General features: G+C 51.7%; 7 protein-coding genes across 7 annotated transcripts; 4 read left to right on the top strand and 3 right to left on the bottom strand.

Annotated features, from left to right (window-relative positions):
* Nucleotides 1-669, bottom strand: PtA15_7A74 (uncharacterized protein; the record flags this gene model as incomplete). The annotated part of the gene is made up of 3 exons (XM_053171389.1): nt 1-329; nt 427-565; nt 652-669. The coding sequence occupies 3 exons, from the start codon at nt 667-669 to the stop codon at nt 1-3; spliced, it is 486 nt and encodes a 161-aa protein (XP_053021903.1).
* Nucleotides 670-3,728: 3,059 nt separating this feature from the next.
* Nucleotides 3,729-3,935, bottom strand: PtA15_7A73 (uncharacterized protein; the record flags this gene model as incomplete). The annotated part of the gene is made up of 1 exon (XM_053171378.1): nt 3,729-3,935. The coding sequence occupies one exon, from the start codon at nt 3,933-3,935 to the stop codon at nt 3,729-3,731; it is 207 nt and encodes a 68-aa protein (XP_053021902.1).
* A 1,584-nt stretch (nt 3,936-5,519) lies between these two features.
* Nucleotides 5,520-6,626, bottom strand: PtA15_7A72 (uncharacterized protein; the record flags this gene model as incomplete). Its single annotated transcript, XM_053171367.1, has 2 exons — nt 5,520-6,090; nt 6,169-6,626. The coding sequence occupies 2 exons, from the start codon at nt 6,624-6,626 to the stop codon at nt 5,520-5,522; spliced, it is 1,029 nt and encodes a 342-aa protein (XP_053021901.1).
* Nucleotides 6,627-6,801: 175 nt separating this feature from the next.
* Nucleotides 6,802-7,132, top strand: PtA15_7A71 (uncharacterized protein; the record flags this gene model as incomplete). The annotated part of the gene is made up of 3 exons (XM_053171356.1): nt 6,802-6,889; nt 6,958-7,050; nt 7,110-7,132. The coding sequence occupies 3 exons, from the start codon at nt 6,802-6,804 to the stop codon at nt 7,130-7,132; spliced, it is 204 nt and encodes a 67-aa protein (XP_053021900.1).
* Nucleotides 7,133-7,695: 563 nt separating this feature from the next.
* PtA15_7A70 (uncharacterized protein) lies at nt 7,696-10,897 on the top strand (the record flags this gene model as incomplete). The annotated part of the gene is made up of 7 exons (XM_053171345.1): nt 7,696-7,758; nt 7,845-8,074; nt 8,154-8,324; nt 8,414-8,951; nt 9,020-9,120; nt 9,204-9,316; nt 9,402-10,897. 7 exons carry the CDS (start codon nt 7,696-7,698, stop codon nt 10,895-10,897), a joined length of 2,712 nt encoding a protein of 903 aa, XP_053021899.1.
* Nucleotides 10,898-11,504: 607 nt separating this feature from the next.
* Nucleotides 11,505-12,945, top strand: PtA15_7A69 (uncharacterized protein; the record flags this gene model as incomplete). Its single annotated transcript, XM_053171333.1, has 5 exons — nt 11,505-11,543; nt 11,620-11,651; nt 11,736-11,780; nt 11,984-12,179; nt 12,424-12,945. The coding sequence occupies 5 exons, from the start codon at nt 11,505-11,507 to the stop codon at nt 12,943-12,945; spliced, it is 834 nt and encodes a 277-aa protein (XP_053021898.1).
* A 2,055-nt stretch (nt 12,946-15,000) lies between these two features.
* On the top strand, nt 15,001-16,166 carry PtA15_7A68 (uncharacterized protein; the record flags this gene model as incomplete). Its single annotated transcript, XM_053171322.1, has 2 exons — nt 15,001-15,401; nt 16,010-16,166. 2 exons carry the CDS (start codon nt 15,001-15,003, stop codon nt 16,164-16,166), a joined length of 558 nt encoding a protein of 185 aa, XP_053021897.1.
* Between the last annotated feature and the right edge of the window lie 1,952 nt (nt 16,167-18,118).

Raw genomic sequence — 18,118 nt, 5'->3', positions numbered from 1 at the left:
TTAAAAGCCCCTGTGCCATAATTCAATGGTAAGATCGGTTTCAATGGAGTATCCGGAAGACATCCGACTGTGAGCCCACTCCTCCGATTCCGAGTCGACGGGAGAAGCATACGGTAAAAACATCCCAAATTGATTCGAGGAATCCAGCTTGCCATCCGTTTGAAAGGAAAGACCCACTGGTGCGCTCTTGCCAATCTGAAGTGAGGACGGCGAGGCTAGCGATGAACCAATCGGCGGGAGCTTCCACATATCGTTGAGGGAGACGTTGAAATTGCTGAACTCTCTGATTTTATAACTTCTTGTATTGTCTTCGTCGCTAAAGACACATGCTTTTTAGAGAGAGAATACCGAATATAGGTAAAAAACCATATCCAAAAATATAAATTGAAGTCCTATGGTCTAGGAATATAGAATAAAGTTCCTTACTTCGCGGTGTATTGATGGTGCTATCCAGTCCATCAAGGGTAGGGTAGCCTGGACTTGCTGGGAAAGCACTATCTCGTATTCTTTTCAGCTGTTGTTCCGATTTGATCACATCCACAATCAAGTCATTGGTAACGAGTTCCTATTGATGAGAGGGAAAAATCAGTGAAGAACCATTACACAGATTAAAAAGATGGACACAACTTCAAGGGTCACAAAAGTACTCACTGTTTCAAGTTTGACCATTGTTGATAGCGGGAAAAAAGATATGTAAAGCAGACTGAAAATGAGGATTCGCGTATCGAGAATCAGTTTGCAATCTGAAATAGAATTAGCTGGCGCTTGGAGATAATTACAGACCTGCTGTGACAAATCCTTCATTTTCGGGGTAAGAAGAGGAGTGTTAGGATTTTTCATGGCGATAGATCACACTGAAATAAGACGCGTTGATGGTATACTCACAAGAGTAGTATGGGCACTAAATCCTGTTTTGGACGATTCATTTCGAATATCAGCAGCTGCATCTCGACTTTAAATTTTGGATTGAAACTAACCAAGATCAGCGATAATGCCATTATCTTTGCGTTAAACCTCAACAACTGGTTACTGATAAAAGAATTCAAACATGTGCTAAGCTGTTGTAGAATCGGCGAGTGTTTGAGCGCAACATAACGAACTATTTTTTCAAGCCATTCGCGACTAAGGTTTTGTGAACCGAATAAATAAACGTCAAATTCAGAGACGCATTTGTTAACAAACATACGACTCTCCTGTTGGCGACAGTAGATCATAGATATCAGCAACGATGATCAATTCAGCACAGATGAAACAAAAGTAAACTCCAAAACCAACTCACGCCACACGGTACCAAATCGTATCGATTTGAATAAACTTGTCAGAGATTCTAAGACGAGCTGGGATCCAAGTCGAGAACTGAAGTGAAATAAACTGGTTTAAACCTCCGGCAAACGCTATTGTAAATTTCAAGAACTCTATTCATTTTACTCACTACGGCAGCCGTCAAGAATAAGGCCCAAACGAAGGTCCCCCATCTTAAAAGTTGACGATGGGCTGGACTGGACCACAACAATATTATCCGACCCACCTAATTTAAAGGAAGACACAATTTAAAGGAAAACACTTGGTGAATAATTAGCTTACTGGCTATAGAATACCGCGCTGCTCATTCTAGCTTTTGAAGAATCATCACTTGCCATAATTTGGAACACGCAATTGAGCTAGTGTTTTTACGAACAAAAAAAGAAATCAATATCACAACAACTTTGAGGTGCGCGCATTAACGAAAGCAAGAGTAATAAACTGCCAAACCTGGATGGCCCCTATTGTAAAAAAAACGCAAGCAACATGTTATTAGTGTACGAGCTCAGGTCCTATTGAGTCAAGCAAATATCTCAACCACGCACATAGATTTATGACGCATAGATAATAAGGAACTGATACATTAATTACTCCACTGGCGAAAAGGAAGGTAATGCAGGCGGAAATTAAATTGGAAGAGATCTTTGAGCGTATAGGATAAATTCAAGTGAAGGTATCAGATAGTGTAAGAAATTGAGAAAGGGAAGAAAGAGTACGTACCCCCAGCCAAACAAGTGCCGTAAAGAGGTTGATTTTTCGAGCTTGTCTTGCCGCGTGACAGACAACAAAGTAACCGAAGCCAAGAGTGATTCCGAACACGACGCCTACCAGCTGAAATTCGAAAGTAGACCAGCCCCTGGAAATCGAAATGGTGGTGGGAGTTGATAAATGCGACCTTCCAGTCAAGGCATTCGGGGTCAACATTACTTCGGGGATCCACCTGGATGTGACTGGAGTTAGATAACTGTGGTGGATGTTTCTGTTACTGGATCTCTGTGGTCCTATGGAGTGTATCTGATAGCTGACAGCGTTTTTTTGTTTTTGTTTTGAAAATAGGCGCGTTCAAACTGAGAGCAGGAAGGATTAGTGAGAGGTGGCTTGGGAGAAAAATTGGACCGCAAGTCGGTTTAATGAGTAAACCCTGGCGATGTACCCAATTGAGAGCTCAGTACTATAAATGCACATGTTATTCTATCCGTTCCGTTAAATGCAAGAGCGAACCACAGCTAGGTAGTGTAAATTGATTGGGCTGACCAGCCTACACCGTTGGCCGGCTGGTCTGGCCCTAAATGTTAGTCAAGTCTTATTACGAGTCACAGACCAAGTCGCGAATAAGTCGCGTGGAAAGGCTCTCGGTCCCGAAAGACTTTTTTATCCTTCCTCGACGCAGCCTTTTCCGCCTGAAGCGTTTGCATGTATTATAAACTGGGTGTTTGATAGAGGAAAAATGGACCCCCATGAGAAGCCATTGAAAACTGTCTAGCCTTCTGAAGATTTGTGAGTAGGTAGTCAAATACTACCACTGTTTCTGTTAGTAAGGGATCAGACGTCACAGCCGTCAAGCTGTGTATATTCAGAACATCCAACTCCTCATCGACTCCAATGAGACCTTGGCTAGAATGATTCAGTCGGCACGAAAGACTTTTTTGATTAGAAATGTACTGCCTTTCTTAGTCCAGGTGCGCCGTGAGCTGAAGAAAATGCTGATAGAAGAGTCAGCCCTGGTAACTGCAATCACATGTATTTAGGTGGAAAAGAGATGCGAGTTTGCAACCCAAGCCAATATAGATGATGCGGACCTTGATGTAGATACAATCACTGCACCGATATTGGTTCGCTGGCACTGGAGCGTAAGTGGACTGTTACTTGCTTGAACACCTCTAGGCTAAAGTAACACTCAAGATGCATAAACAGCCCTTATCCATGTCTGATCGAGCTTTGGCAGATGTGTAGGGAGTTCGCCATATTGCACAAGGATAACAGCACACAAAGGCGCGTCTCTCTGCTCTGTATGTACATATTTACCTCGCGCAATGCGATACACGCAGGCCAGAGGTCTGGATGGACCCAGCTCGCGTACAAAAGGGATCTAGGTCAAACGCGAGATAAGATACCGGTATCTTTGGTGGGCCAGGGCTGTTAGGATGGTCGGCCATCGCTTGTCCAGCCCCTCATCACCGAATCACTAAGGTTCAACTCAGTCGGCGCATGCCACAGCCTCATATGTTGGTCTACAGTCAAGTAACTAAGAGAAATTCCATGCTGGCACCAGTTATAAAAAGATTGAAGAGAAGGATTGAAGGGAACGGTTGAAGACAAAACCGATTTCAACGCCCGAGAGGTAGCGAGTGAAAAGATAAATAATTTTGAAACAAAATAATTCAAGCTCAAGCTCATATCATCCATGGTAAATTGAAAAATTGGGTTTATAGAGGGCCAAGGCGTAAAGGTCCTCCGCCAAAGCGATCAAGGCCTAGTGGACGAGGGCCAGGAGGTGGTGGCGGTGGAACTCGAGCGAGAGACCACGGTATTCCCGCAAACATGCCCCACCCAAAAGACGCAACAGAGGCAAGTAGCATGGCGATGACCGAAAGGAGAGCCAGCGGATGACAGGTTTTGCCGAACTGAACCATAGTAGGTGTAATCAACCGAGTATGTATTCGATCCACTGAAGTCGCCCGGATCGGTGAAGGGACAGACTGAGCAAGAAAAACTCAAGGGTCAGAGATCAGAGGCAAGACTCGAGAGAGATGATTGATTGGCGAACAAGGTTATATACCTTTCTGATGTAAGAAAATTATTCAAAGACTGTATAGAATCCGGACTGTTTACCACGGATGGAATGATTGTCGGGCTGACTTGCGGTGATGGGTGAGAAGGTTGGGGGCGGGACAACCCACCTCAAAGCCACACCTATTTATGCCCTCTGGACTCTGGTGCCATGCCCTCTGGTGTCCCCATATCTGGAGCACTCCCAAGGAACGTCAACCCCTGCAGCCCACTCATACCCGCATGGGCAAAAAATCATGTATTCCCAAGATAATAAGTGCTGGTCTTTCATATCCCGTCGGAGGAGATACATATGAAAGAGTGGGACTCTTTGGCCGTCGAGTTCTTTCGAATTGGTATGGAAATTTTGATTTGGGGGATAACTTTAGAGCCGTACAAGGCATGGTGAATTGGAAAACATGACGCCAAAAGCCTTTGTTATGCGTTTCTCCCCCTCCAAGTGTGGAGATCTTTTTTTGCCTCCTACCTCCAAAAAATAGGCATCGGGTGACCTTCATTTCTGGATTCTTGTCTGCCCGCCGGGGGCTGCAAAATGCATATCCCCGCGTGGGGAAAGATTGGCACTGCCATTTGCTTTTTTTTTCCCAGGAACAAGTGGCTCGAAAAATTTAAGGATAATTGGGGATATATGACGCAACTGGGCTTCTTGGCTGTGTACTCGTTGCAGGCTCCATGGAAAACTTTACGAAGATAAATTTCGGCACAGATATGGCCAAACCAAAAGAGGGTGTTGGTGCGTAAGAGCTCCTAGTCCCCTCCTTCGCCTTGGCGCCCAGTGGCAGCATGCCAGAGCCGGACTTCAATTTTTGCCGTTCCTTCACGCCCGGTGTCTACAAATTTATTTGTGTGTGAGTTTTCTTGAACCTGACAACAGTTGACATGGCACATGGACGAGCCCAATTTGCATAACCCAAGTTCGACCCGGCTTCTCTAAGAGTGACATGTGCCACTCCGGATGACGAGCTCTTCACACGAAATCTTGGATGGTCGTGCATAGTACACAATGCAGTATGTACATATGATTCATAAGCACAGTACTACCATCTTTTATTCTTTGCTCAGAAAACCGGCAGACTGTGAGGTAGGCCTTTTGGGCTACCCGTTGTGCGATGTCAAGACGAAGGAAGCGCTTCCACCAGCCCATGATTTTACCTGATGAATTCAAGACTTAGTTATTACATACTAGAAGCTTCTTGTGGAAAATGATTTGCTTGCAGGTAGTAATTACATAGTTATATATATCAGACAGTGGCCCTTGGTTGCACATCTTGCAAGAGATTCGGAGTACGTTTGGATTCAATGCGGCTTTGGTCCTTTCTGGTCAGTTACAAGTTAAAGCAAAATTGACGAGGGTCTGAGTTGGAACAGGTAAGGATTGTACAAGTATCTCGGCTGGATCGTCCAAGTGGAAGCGATCTTCTCTGGGCTCATAGCTCGATCATCCACCTTTTGATCAAGTTGATCTCGTTCTCAACCTCTTGCCCCGAGATAGTCCAATGCAACCGATGACCAGAGACTCTTTCGTAGCGATCCAGGGGGCTGGCAGTTTTCTGATCGGCCGTCACCTGGTCCTCTTCTTCTTCCAAGAGTCGGGTTACTTCGCTTTCTTCTTCTGGGAGTTGAACCAGACCGCCCGTGTTGTTTTCACCGGTCGTGAGATCAGCAGCAGATCGATTGAACTTGAAAAGACGCTTGATGAGGTCAAAGAACGAGTTGAATTCGGACGAAGGGATCGCATCGAGTGATTCCAGTCTACTCTTGCGAAAGCCCGCGCCTGTTGTGCTGGAATGGCCAGCCGAGCTGATCTTACGCCGATTGAGTTCCTTCGTCAGCGTTGCCCTCGTTTTCTGCACGATGGCACTTTTGTCACCACTGAGAGATGATGAAGGGGTCGGAGCTCGAGTGGGATTTGAAAGGTGGATCGATAGTTTAGGGAGTTTTGAATCAGGATCTCGGTAATGGAGAAGCTGGAGGAACGAAAGCACGAGCTCCAGCGCCCTGAGGAGTGGCAAAAGTGGTTGAAATCAGCAGCAGCTCGTTGTCAGAAGATAGACTGGATGCGCTGAGAGAGCCTACGCAGCAGTATCCCGCAATCCTTTTCCAGTGAGACCAAGCTGACTATCGATAACAAAAATGATACCCCTTGCCTCGGGGATGTTGCGAGCCAAGGAGCGACAGCTGAGACGAGGATGGCCGGGGGTGTCGACCAAGCAGACGGCCGGGCTGTCCGAGGAGTCTTGTCTCTCCTTCTGATCGAGCACGAGCTGCCGTTCGAAGTGGAGAGTGATCCTGTTCTCGACCATGCTCGTCACCGTTTCGATCCGGTCGGTTCCGTAGATCAGACGGGACCATAGATGGGTCTTCCCGTTGCCCATCGGACCACTGATGACTACCTGGACATTCTGGCCATGCGCTGATCGAGCACCCTGCTTGGCCCGAGAGGTGAAGAAGAGTAATTTGAGGGAGAGCAGGACGAGAAGAAGGGTGAAGCTGGTGATGATCCAAGGCAAGGAGTTGTCCAGGGTGCGGTCCATGGTCAGGAGGATGGTGCTCGCCTCCCAGCAGTCGGGGGTTGCTGATGCTCCTGCGGCCCTCCAGACCGAGGCCTCCCCCCGGCCCCCGCGGGGAGCCGACACCCCGAGCTATGTGCGGGCAGCAGGCCCTGCCCACATTCGCAGCTTCTCGTCCTGGGCGAAAAACTTCGGAAGGATGTCTCAACCGTACGTCCAGATAGCGAATGCCCAGCCCGGCTTTGGAAGGACAGCCGCCCCAGCTCCGATCACATACCTATGCGCCGGTGAGTATCGCCCTTGACCGCCTTCTCCAACAGAGTCACCAGCCCTAAAGCTCGTCCGATCCGTGCAGATTGTGGCAAAGATAACAGCATCAAACCCCGCGAGCCGATCCGATGCCAGGAATGCGGTTGCCGTGTGATGTACAAGAAGCGAATAAAACGAAGTAAGCTCAACAACAATTAAGTCAACGAAACGTTGCATTTGCTTACCATCGTTTCACAGTGGTTCAATTCGAAGCTCGGTGAAGTCGATGACATCCCAAACGGCTCACGTGAGCCTCGCTGGTGTCCTTCTTGGCTACCTCCCCCGATCCTTCAAGCGTCTCGGCCTCGTCAGTGGACCCATCGCGACTGTTCTCCTCGAATGCCACGACTCAAGCGACGTGAATCAAGACCAAGATATGTGCTGAGAGAAATGTGTATCTGTCGCTTTGGTGGTCCTCAAGATTTCTCACATGATGTTGTCCATCCTTTGTTTCCCAGAGGCAATCACCTTTTGTTTTCTTTTGTGCCGAAACATTTTCGTGTGTGATGACTACTAGTACACCTCTCGATGGAAATTTTCCATGCCTGTGATTCCAGCATCATTCCTGATTTCAATGATTGTATATCAGGCTGTTGAGATGTCAAAGACACCCCCCGAACACATATGTATGCGTCTCCGGTGGAATCGCTGCCCGCCTGTGACTTTTCACTCCCGGATCGGGGATCCCCGTAGCAGGTAAAGTGCCCCTCTGGCTCTGCCCCCGATATCAAAAAAAAAAAAAAAAAAAAAACAGGACTGAGCCGAACGCTGCCAAGAAAAAAAAATGGGCGACAAGGCTCCCCTCGACTCGGAAAACCAGCAAACACCACTGGGCTTTGTAGAAAACGTGAGAAAGGGTTCTGAATGATCTCGCTGCTGGGCCCTGCTAACACATCTACCTCTTTCGCTTGACGCGGTCTGCCGGCGGCACAGGTTGATTTCATCGGATTCGATGACTCGGATCAGGAAGCTGGCCCAGCCAACCAACAGGGCGCCTCAGCGAAATCCAAGAAGGATAAGAAAGCGCAGCCTCGGGGGACTAAGCGAAAGCTGGGCGCAGTCGTCACCGAGGAACAGGCCGATGCCGTCCGCAAGAAAAAAGGACTGATTATCACGCCGTGGTTCGATCGGCTATTGTGGAAGGGCCGCAACGTGCAACAGATGTGTGTCCTACTATCTCCTGCACCCTTTAATGTCAGCAGATCCGTATACTTATTTTCACGTTTTTTTTCTTCTTCCTAGGCTGACTGCCGAGATCGGCTCGTTCGTCGCATATATCCAACCTACTTACGAAGAGCATGAGCTCAGACAGATGATCATCCAATTGATCAGAGACACCGTCCAATCGAGATGGCCCGACGCCGATGTCGAGCCCTTTGGATCCTTTGGGACCAAACTCTATCTTCCGGCTGGGTATGACTTATTCCCTTCTTGCTAGAAAGAAAGAAATGACAGCACGCAGAAGGTTCTAAGCATCTAATCATCAATTTTTTCTACGCTAGAGATATTGATCTAGTCATTATTTCCACCCAAATGATGAACGAACAAAAATCGCGGATCTTATACAAGTTGGCGCCATTGATCAGGGAGAACAATATCGGACAAGACGTGGTGGTGATAGCCAAGGCGAAGGTGCCGATCATCAAGTTCAAGACGATCTTTGGGAACATCAATGTAGATATCAGCATCAACCAGACCAACGGGATCATCGCCATGAAGAAGGTCAACGAGCTTCTAGACGATGTCAAGTGCTTGAGCATCGACTTCGCGTCGCGCTCTGCTCGCCACCGCCGGGACCTCGACGAGCCCTCCTCCTCATCCCGGAAAGGAAGAAACGACTCCCGCCGTCAACCTCGCGCCTCCTCCCTAGATCTCTCCGAAGACGAGAAGGCCGTCTCGCGCGTCGTCGAGGAATTGGGCGCCGCTAAATGCTTGATCCTCGTCGTCAAGTCTGTCCTCAAACAGCGTGGGATGAATGAGGTGTATACCGGCGGCTTGGGCTCTTACAGTATCATCTGCTTGGTCGTCTCCTTCTTACAGGTGAGTCGCCCGCATTCTGTCTGTCCGTAATTTTTTCACCACTCATAATTGTTTGTGTTTGCCCTCAGTTACATCCCAAAATCCAGAGAGGGGATATCGATCCTAACAAGAACTTGGGTGTGCTCTTGTTAGAGTTCTTTGAGCTCTATGGCAAACATTTCAATTTCGAGTTGAGTTTTCTGTCCCTCTCCGAGAGATTCCAAGTTTGATACTCCAACGCGATTTTGACTTTTTTTTTCGGTACACCCAAAGCCAAACCGGCATCAGCGTTCGCAAAGGTGGTTTTTATTTCAGTAAAGCACATCGAGGCTGGCAACGAGAACGGCAGCCATACTTACTCAGCATCGAAGACCCAGCCGATGAAAGCTAGTCGAGTTCATTACCGCCTTGCCCCAGTATACCTGACATATGCCAGACTAATCAATTCTATCCTCATTATCATCATCTTAGGTAATGACATCGCGGGTGGTTCACATAACATTCTCAGCGTTCGCACAGTGTTCGCTGGTGCTTTTGATCTGCTTAGTGCCACACTCTACCACCGACATTCAATCCAGTCATCACGAGACGCCGCGTTCGACGACTGCCCATCCCGCCCACTCCTTTCGGTGCCTGTTCCCAAACAGCAACAACAACAATCGACGGACGATGATCGGCCGGAGGGATCGACAGACCCCATGGCCGAAAGTCTCTTGGGGGAAATCATGGGCGTCACCAAAGAACTGGTCGAGAACCGGAAAAAAAACTTGAAACTTTTCCACAGTGGTACCTTACAGAGATTATTGAAGTTACCTCCCCCTCCACCTGCTGGATCGGCCGAATCATCGTCGAGAATGAAGACGAATGATGCTTCACGAACCGCAGGGGATCGTAGTAATCAGCAGCGCTCGTCACAAGCAGTCAATGCCGAATCCAGAAGTGACCGCCGGAGTCGAAGCTCTTCACCTGTGGCGCTTGATCAACCAACACGTGAACGGCGGAAGGCGGATGATGTGAAGCGAGACGGGCGTGATGCTCGAAGAGGAGACGATCGTGACACCCGAAGACCAGCCGATCGTGATTCTCGACGACCAGCTGATCGTGCTCCTCGCCGGCCAGACGATCGTGAGACTCGACGACCAGACGATCGCGATCCACGCCGACGAGCGCATGCCGGGCAGGATTCCAACCGAGAAACGCCGAAGGTAGATACTCCAGGGGCACAATCACGTCGGCAGCTCGTCCGATATGACGACGGGGTCGTTGACTCTCCCTCGGTGAAAGTAGATGATCGTGATTCTCGACGGGGTGATCAGCGCTACCCTACCCGAGGAACGCGTGCTGACCCAAATCCAAGCCGAGAAGCGCCAAGGGCAGATCATCCAGCCAGCCAATCACGTCGGCAGCCCGGCCGAGCCGACGACAGGCCTGTCCCTTCCCCGCGGGAAGCCAAGAAAAAAGCCGACAAGAAGGGCAAACGCAAGGCGTCGGCCCGCAACTCGCCTCCACCGTTGTGGGTTGAAGATGTTGAGCCGAGCGAGGTGGAGGTCCTGAAGCGATTCCCAGCGCAGACTCCAAGCTCGACCAAACCCGGCGAAGAAGCTGCGGTCCTCCCAAGCGATGATCTCCAGTCACCGATTCCGGCCCCTCGAGCCCGCCGGCCGTCTTCCACCCCCAGCATCGAGATCGCCGAGCCGGTCCGGAAGAATGGTACCAATGGCCTAGCCGACCAGGACCATGAGCTGGTGGACTCCAAGTATCGCGCCATCTCCGCCCCCTCCCAGTCCCACAAACAAATGGCTACCTCCCTCCGGGACAGGATCACCTCGCCACCCCGCCCCTCCTCCTCCTCTTTGCTTTTGGACGAGCAGTCTCTTCTGGCCCATCATCAAGCTCGTGGTCTGGCTTATTTCGTCGACGACGATTCGGACTCTCAGTTCTCTGAGCCCGGCCAGATAGGCACATAATCAAACGTTTCTTTTTTCTTTTTTTTTTGGCTCGGCGGGGGGTTACTTTTTCTGTTAATTGTTTATCAGCATTTTTCTGTTTTGGGTGCCGGTCTAGACATTTTCAGCGCATTTTTAAGCATTATTCGGCCCTCCCGGGTCCCATGGCCTCCCATCCACCTCCATGATTGCCCCCTGCTGCACCAGTTGGATGTGTTCCGAAAGCGGGTGGTGGGGTTTTGGTCTCAGTAATTTTAGCAGCAGGGAGGCTGCCAAACCCATCCACTACTTGCTTGTCTTCATCAGTCAAGTCTTATTCATCTCTGCCTCTGGATGGGTCCCGGTCGGTGCACAACAGTTTCATTCGTCATGTGGGTCTCACAGGGAAGCTTCACCTCGAGGTTGCAACCCAGAACTGGCCCCATCTTTGCCCTCGAGCTGTATGCTCCAGCGACAATATTCGGGAACCACAAGTGAGCCAGCTGGTCTTGGTGAGCTGGCCGCAGCAGAGTGACGTCAGCTGGACCCCCAGCGGGCCAGCGCAGCTTATAAAGAGCGGGGGGTTTGCCCCCACCTGTGAGCAAGCCGACCTCCCAGCATCCTTCTCACCCCACAACCACCCTCGAAGATGGCCAACTTCTACACGCGCAAGAGCCAGTCTCAATCTGTACGAGGCAACCTTCCCTCTGCCCCTCCCCCCAGTCTGACCATCTCTCTGATCTCCTGCTCCTCATCGTCTCCAGAACGCATCCAAGGACCGGATAGTCGTCTCCAAGTCAGTTCGGCCACTGGGCTCACTTGCTGCTGCTGCCAACTACACAGCGTGTTGACCAATGTCCGTCCACCTTGCTCGCACTAGAGAGGACTGGCAGAGTCGGATAGCCGAGATGCAGATCGATCGAGAGTCAGTCATCTCAATCTGCCCTAATCCTCTTCCTTCTCTGCCCACCACCGATGATGAGAAACTATACAAAAGTGGGAATCTCTCCAAGTCGATTGACTGTGACGATACAACAATACTTTTAACTCTGATCTCCTTGCCGATTCCTTGAGCATTTGAATCTCTACATGGATTTACGAAGCTGACATGAGTTTGCGTCGTATCAGTGACCTGAACCGACTCGTCATGGACTACCTGGTCATCGAAGGCTTCAAAGACTCGGCAGAAAACTTTGCCAGAGAGTCCGGATTGGCACCGACTGTTGACTTGGATTCGATCGAGTATCGCATGGGGATCAAGAACGCCATTCAGCGTGGCGACGTCGACGAAGCGATCACTAAAGTCAACGACCTCAACCCAGAGGTCAGAAGCGTCTCTCTCTCTCTCTCTCCCTATACATAACTCTCTATCTTCCCCTCCCTTCGCAGTAAGCAATGATTCAAAACTCATGCACCACTCTGAAACGACCATGCCATCGGCTGGTTCGTCGATGAGGAAAGACAAGAAAACAACCATTTTCCACTATGAGCTTCTCCTCCCTCCGCCTTCTCCAACACATTCTGCACTAGCGAAACAAAAGATTGACGTATCCTCGACTTGTTCACAGATCCTCGATCAAAACCCCGATCTTTTCTTTCATCTTCAGCAACAGAGGATGATCGAATACATCCGTCACGGACAGATAGCCGAAGCACTCGCGTTCGCTCAACAAGAGCTTGCCCCGCGAGGGGAAGAGAACCCGGTGTTTCTAAGCGAGCTGGAACGCACCATGGCCCTGCTAGCCTTTGACACCAGCCTCCCCGCGAATGGCCCGACCTCGGCCACCAACCCCAACGCGCCGCCCCCACATATTCAAGAGCTCCTCTTGCCTTCGCAGCGTCAGAGAACTGCCGGGCAGCTAAACTCGGCCATCCTCACCTCACAGTCTCACGGGAAAGACCCGAAGCTGCCGAATCTCTTGCGGATGATGATCTGGGGAGACTCGCTCCTCTCTGCTCGGGCTGACTTCTACAAGCCTGATCTGGCTGACCTCCTCAACCGTACCGAGCCCGGCTCCTCCACCAATCTTCCCACCGAGCCCCCACCACCTCCTCATGGAGAAACCGAGAGCGCGATGATAGTCCTATGAGATCGTTTCTCATTCCTCATCGTCCACTGAGAGAGGGGTTCCCTCCGACCTCGGAACAGAGTTGTGATTAGAGTGGTCTTCTGAAAAACCTATGTAGTATGTATTCTGAAATGCTATGTATGTACGGCCCATGTACTGCTATCGTGTAAATGCTTGTGGTTTTTAGTGTTTCTTCTTTTCGAGCCAATTGTACAGCAATGTCAGAAAAGCTTGCGGGTTCGCGAGGCTGAAAATCCGACACACACACATTTTCATTTCAGCCCCCTGCCCTGTATGCCCTTCCAAATCTTCGATTTCTTCCCAATCCTTCCCTCTCTCCATCACCTCTCTCTCTCTCCCTCCTTCCCTCCCCGATCACCATGCCCCCCGGACCTCCCCCCCCCTCCACGAAACCTAACCAAAACCTAACCTCCCCCCAACCGGTACCACCGCCTGTCCCGCCGGCCGCCCGGCGAACCAAATCCCCATCTGCTGACCACCCAGCAATAACCGCCAACCGCGCCAGCAATATTGCCTATGCCCCCAGCAATACCCCATACCAGGTTTGTCCCCCATCCCCATCCATTTTTCCCTGTCGCCAAAAGCTGCTAACTCACCCAACTTTTGACCGCCGCTCCTCCCACAGGCCTATCACAAAGACTGTGTCCAATCAAGCCCAATCCATTCATCCAGAAAAATTGTTGTGAGTTACTCCCTGTGATTCACCAAATTTCTTTGCAGGCAGATGCTGATACATAGTTCTATTGGTCCTGAACACCAATTCAGCCAATGGCCAACAGATCAACAACCAACCACCAAGCAACTGATGATTTCTTCACCCTCACCCGCCGGGTTGGTGCCAAACGTGATCCGCCGGACTACACTCCCAACGGCACCGCAGAGGACGCGCCCCAGGAATCTCAACTTGGCCCCTTGCAGGCGCCAGAGGGGCAATCTTGCAGGTTGTTCTATGAAGACTCCAATGACGAAGATCTGGCGAGCCCCTCGATTAAAGCTTCCAACTCCGCCAATCAAAACCCTCCAGGCCCCCCTGATGGCGGGAATCCAAACACTACTGCTGCAAATGCCCCGGGCCTGAGGCCCATCCAGATTCTCCACCACGTCTACATGCGGACCGCGGCCGGCCAGCTCGCCCAAGCCGCCAATGCAAGAAATCCTCCGGCAGCAGCAGCAAAGGAATGGGAACGAGTGCTTCCCAGGGGCACCGCGGTGCTCCTGACTGACATTGCAAATTCAAACTGGGCAACATTCAAACTCAACGCCGTGGATGCCGTCGACAAAACGATTCCTCTCCTGGGGGCGCATCTCAAGAGCCTCAACGCCCAGGGCCTGCTACAATGGCAGGGGATAATAATGAAGCACTTGACATACAGTGCCAAATCAAACGCGATGATCACCACCGACGGCGACTTTGCGCCCTTCGTCTCTGCGGTGTTGGAGAACCCGCTCTCCAAAGTGCAGGTCAAGATAACGATGAATGACCCGCGTAGGGCTGCCCGAGAGCAACAGCAGGTGAGTTTCTTTCCCCTGATCATCCTGCTGGCTGGCCGTGATGGTATGCTGACGTTCAATATTCACAGGAGCGGGCACAACAAGATACCCTTGCCATGAGCTATGGCCCAGAAGACACTCGACTCGCGTTGGAACGAGCGCAGGCCCGCCTTGTGGTGAACGTAAGTACACTCCCCTGATTTCCCTCTCTTGCATCCGCGGGCCGCCGACTGACGTGTGTTTTTCTCCTCAACCAGCCCAGGGCAGATGTAAATGCCGCAAGGAGGTTGAGCATCCTGACGGGTTTGACCCAACACCTGATTGCCAGGTATGGGGGCAATGCGGAATCGCTTCGGATCCAGCACCCTCAGGACCCATCCAGGTCGATAAGGGTGAACCGGGAATGCCTGCACACCTGGAGCCGGGCCCTCCTCCACAATGCCCGCGGGGTAGACTTCGACAACCCACCACCTGGACCAGAATTTGTGGTTGAAAACGTCCGCGTTCACACCCTGGCCGACTTGGCTGCGCAACAATCAGCCTGCCTTGGCCGGCACAGACAAGATGGTCCTACCAGCAACTCTATCAGCCCTGCTCGCTCAGCCAATCCCTCCCCCTGCGGTCGCGCCTCCGGCCCCGCTGTCGGCGATGCTTGTCCAAACCCGTCTCGCTCCCCAGATGGCTCCACGGCTTCCCCCCTGGCCAGCCGTGGGCCCATCCCGCACCCCGCGGCCGCCACCCGCGTATTCCTCCCAGCCCGTGGGCCCTTGGCCCCTGGAGGTCGGGTCTTCTCTGCCCCGCGCATTACGTCCACGGGCCAAGTTATCCCTCCACGCCTCGTCTCCAACCCGTCCCCGACGGCGGCCGCCTCTGTCCCTGTGCAAGCCGCGGAGACGGCCACGGCGTCGGGACCCTCTCCGAATCAGTCGGATTCTACCACCCCTGCGAACGGGGCACGTCACGGTGTGCAGATGGCCTGTGGACACGATTCAGACAGGCTGGAATCCTTACATCCCGAGGATTCCTCCTTCCGCACGGCTCTCAACACCCGTGCCCCCAGCCCCGCCAGGTCCGAAATTGAGGTGTTATCTGGTCCTCCGGCTGGCGAGCTTCGATCCCTGGCCCGCAAGATACTTCACAGCCCTGCAGGCAATGGGATTGCTCATACAATCAGTTGCTTAAATTTTGGCAGGCCATGATCCCCACCCTCTTCCTCCCCAACCCGCAAGCTACCAACGTCAAGATCGGACTCTTTGAGCTCGTGGATTAGCAAGAGCAGCCCGGAAGACAGGCTCCGCCTCAACGCCTTAGGGACCGCCCTGACAATTGAGGAGTTCCTCTCTTTGTGCAACTTTGACAAAGACAACCCCGTCCCCAGGGCGCTGATCAACCTGGCGCACATCCGACGATGGGATTACTTCCTCGATACAACCCCGGCGGAATTGTGATCCCTCAATTTCCCCTTGCCAATTGCCTCACAATTGATGAAGGGTGTGCAATGGTTGGTGGCCACTCACACTGAGTCCACCACCAACCCAACCAATCCGCAAACTCCGGCCCCGTTGAGTTCCAGTGCCGCCCAAAGCAACATCGAATCCACAACTGGACCGCCAGTGGCCTCTGGCTCGGGCTCCCCACCAAGCCCAAGGGAGGAACTCCCCTCTCCATCGCAGCCTGTTGACCCTGAGGAATCTCCCGCACAACCCATGGGCCCCTCCCCGGAAATCTGAGGACCAACCCCAGGACCGCCTAAGTAAACCCGGGTCCTGAACCCGGTGGTAAGTGGCACAGCCAGTGGTGTGTCTTTCTTTTCGTTTTCCCATTATCCGTCATATCAAAATGTCTTCCCCATGCTCCTGTCACATGCGGAGCAAGCACCCCCTCCCCCTGCATAGCAATGCAATAGCCATAAGTTCTTCATGATTTGTGTGAGCTTCCCAAAAAAGGCTCTCTGTGAGCTCCCCAATGTATTCTTGCGGCGCCCCTGTGAGGTCTTAGCAAGGTGAGCTTCCACCTTGCTAAGTCCTCCATTCTCGCGGCGCCCCGTGAGGACTTAGCGAAAAACCCCAAGAAGGTGCACGCTCACTTCGCTAAGTCAAGTCCTCTATGCACACGGCGCCCCCATGAGGACTTAGCAAAAAACCCCAAGAAGGTGCACGCTCACATCGCTAAGTCCACAATTTTCGCGGCGCCCCCATGAGGACTTAGCCAAAAACCCCAAAAAGGTGTACGCTCACCTCGCTAAGTCCTCTATTCTCGCGGCGCCCGCGTGAGGACTTAGCGAAAAACCCCAAGAAGGTGTACGCTCACCTCGCTAAGTCCTCTATTCTCGCGGCGCCCGCGTGAGGACTTAGCCAAAAACACCAAAAAGGTGGGTGCTCACCTTGCTAAGTCCTCTATTCTCGCAGCGGCCCCGTGAGGACTTAGCGGAAAAACACAAATCACAATCATTTTTAATCTCACATTGCACGTTCATTGGCAAAGCTCTTGTGAGATAGGATTAAGAGGCAAAAGCCTATGAAACAAAAGAAGGAAAAAATGAGGGCCCAAAGCGCCCACAGAACCTCGGGCTCATCAAATTGCATTGGGGACAGCCCCCGGAGCCCCATTGTCTTCCTCAGGTGCATCGATGATCCCTTCCCCTTGGGCCCCCGCCGAATACCCGCTGCCCAAGAATAGTCCTCTCATCAACGCTGGGGTCACAATTGTTGGCAAGAAGTCCTTGATGATCTCGGCGTCCGCAATAGTACCGGTCAATATCTGATGCCGTTTGATCTGAGACTTGAGGACGGAGAAAACTTTTTCAATCGGATTGAAATCGGGGGAATATGGCGGCAAGTAAATCAAGAGGATGTTGGCCGCTTCGCATATCTCTGCGATTTGAACGCCGTGGTGGATGCGTGCATTATCCATCACGAGAATACTGTTTCTACCGGGGAATGGGTTCATTTCCGGAACCTGCGGGCGCCAGCCGTGTCAGTGCGGGGGCAGGCAACATAAGAGTTACAGGCCGCTTACCAAGACCTCCTCAATGAAGTACTCCATATTGATGCGGCGCATTGTTCCTTCTTGAGCAATGGTTGCGAGCAACCCATCCAACAAGACTGCAGGCAGCACTGAGATTCTAGGAGCTCGGAGGGGCCTGGAGAGCCTAGAAGTGCGCCGGCCACGAAGCGCCCATGCACGGTCCCGAGAGTGTGTCCCAAGGGAGACCCCGCACTCATCTGATAACATAGCAAAACAGGGCAAACGGCATCAGCTATTCACCGGTCTGGTGAAACAACAAGCAGCCCAACAGCACTGACCAACAAATACCAGGTATTCCGGGGGGTACATCCCAATGTGGTCGGTATAGGCCACGCGATGCCCCTCAGACTGATCAGGGTGTACAGTCCTTGCTACCTTCTTTGTCAGAAGAAGGCGCCTGGTTAATTCGGGGTGAATCGTGCTGATGGGGTGGCGAGTGCCGGTCATAGCTTTGATATGCCTCTGGATCTCGTCAAGATACAAAGTGGGCTCCGTGGCGAGGGCGTCCAGCACGAATTCGGCCTCCTCACGGGTGAAGGCCAAAGGACGGCCCCGATCCTCGTAGAGAGCCGGATCTTGGACCACATCACGCGTCTGGCGATACAAATCGTTCCACCGTCGGAGCAAGTCGGGTGAGACCTTCTGAAATAACGTC

Source organism: Puccinia triticina, chromosome 7A (assembly GCF_026914185.1).
Source record: "Puccinia triticina chromosome 7A, complete sequence".
In the NCBI taxonomy this organism is placed as follows: domain Eukaryota; kingdom Fungi; phylum Basidiomycota; class Pucciniomycetes; order Pucciniales; family Pucciniaceae; genus Puccinia; species Puccinia triticina.
The sequence above is the reverse complement of the archived record's forward strand: the minus strand, read 5'-3'. Positions and strand labels throughout refer to the sequence as shown.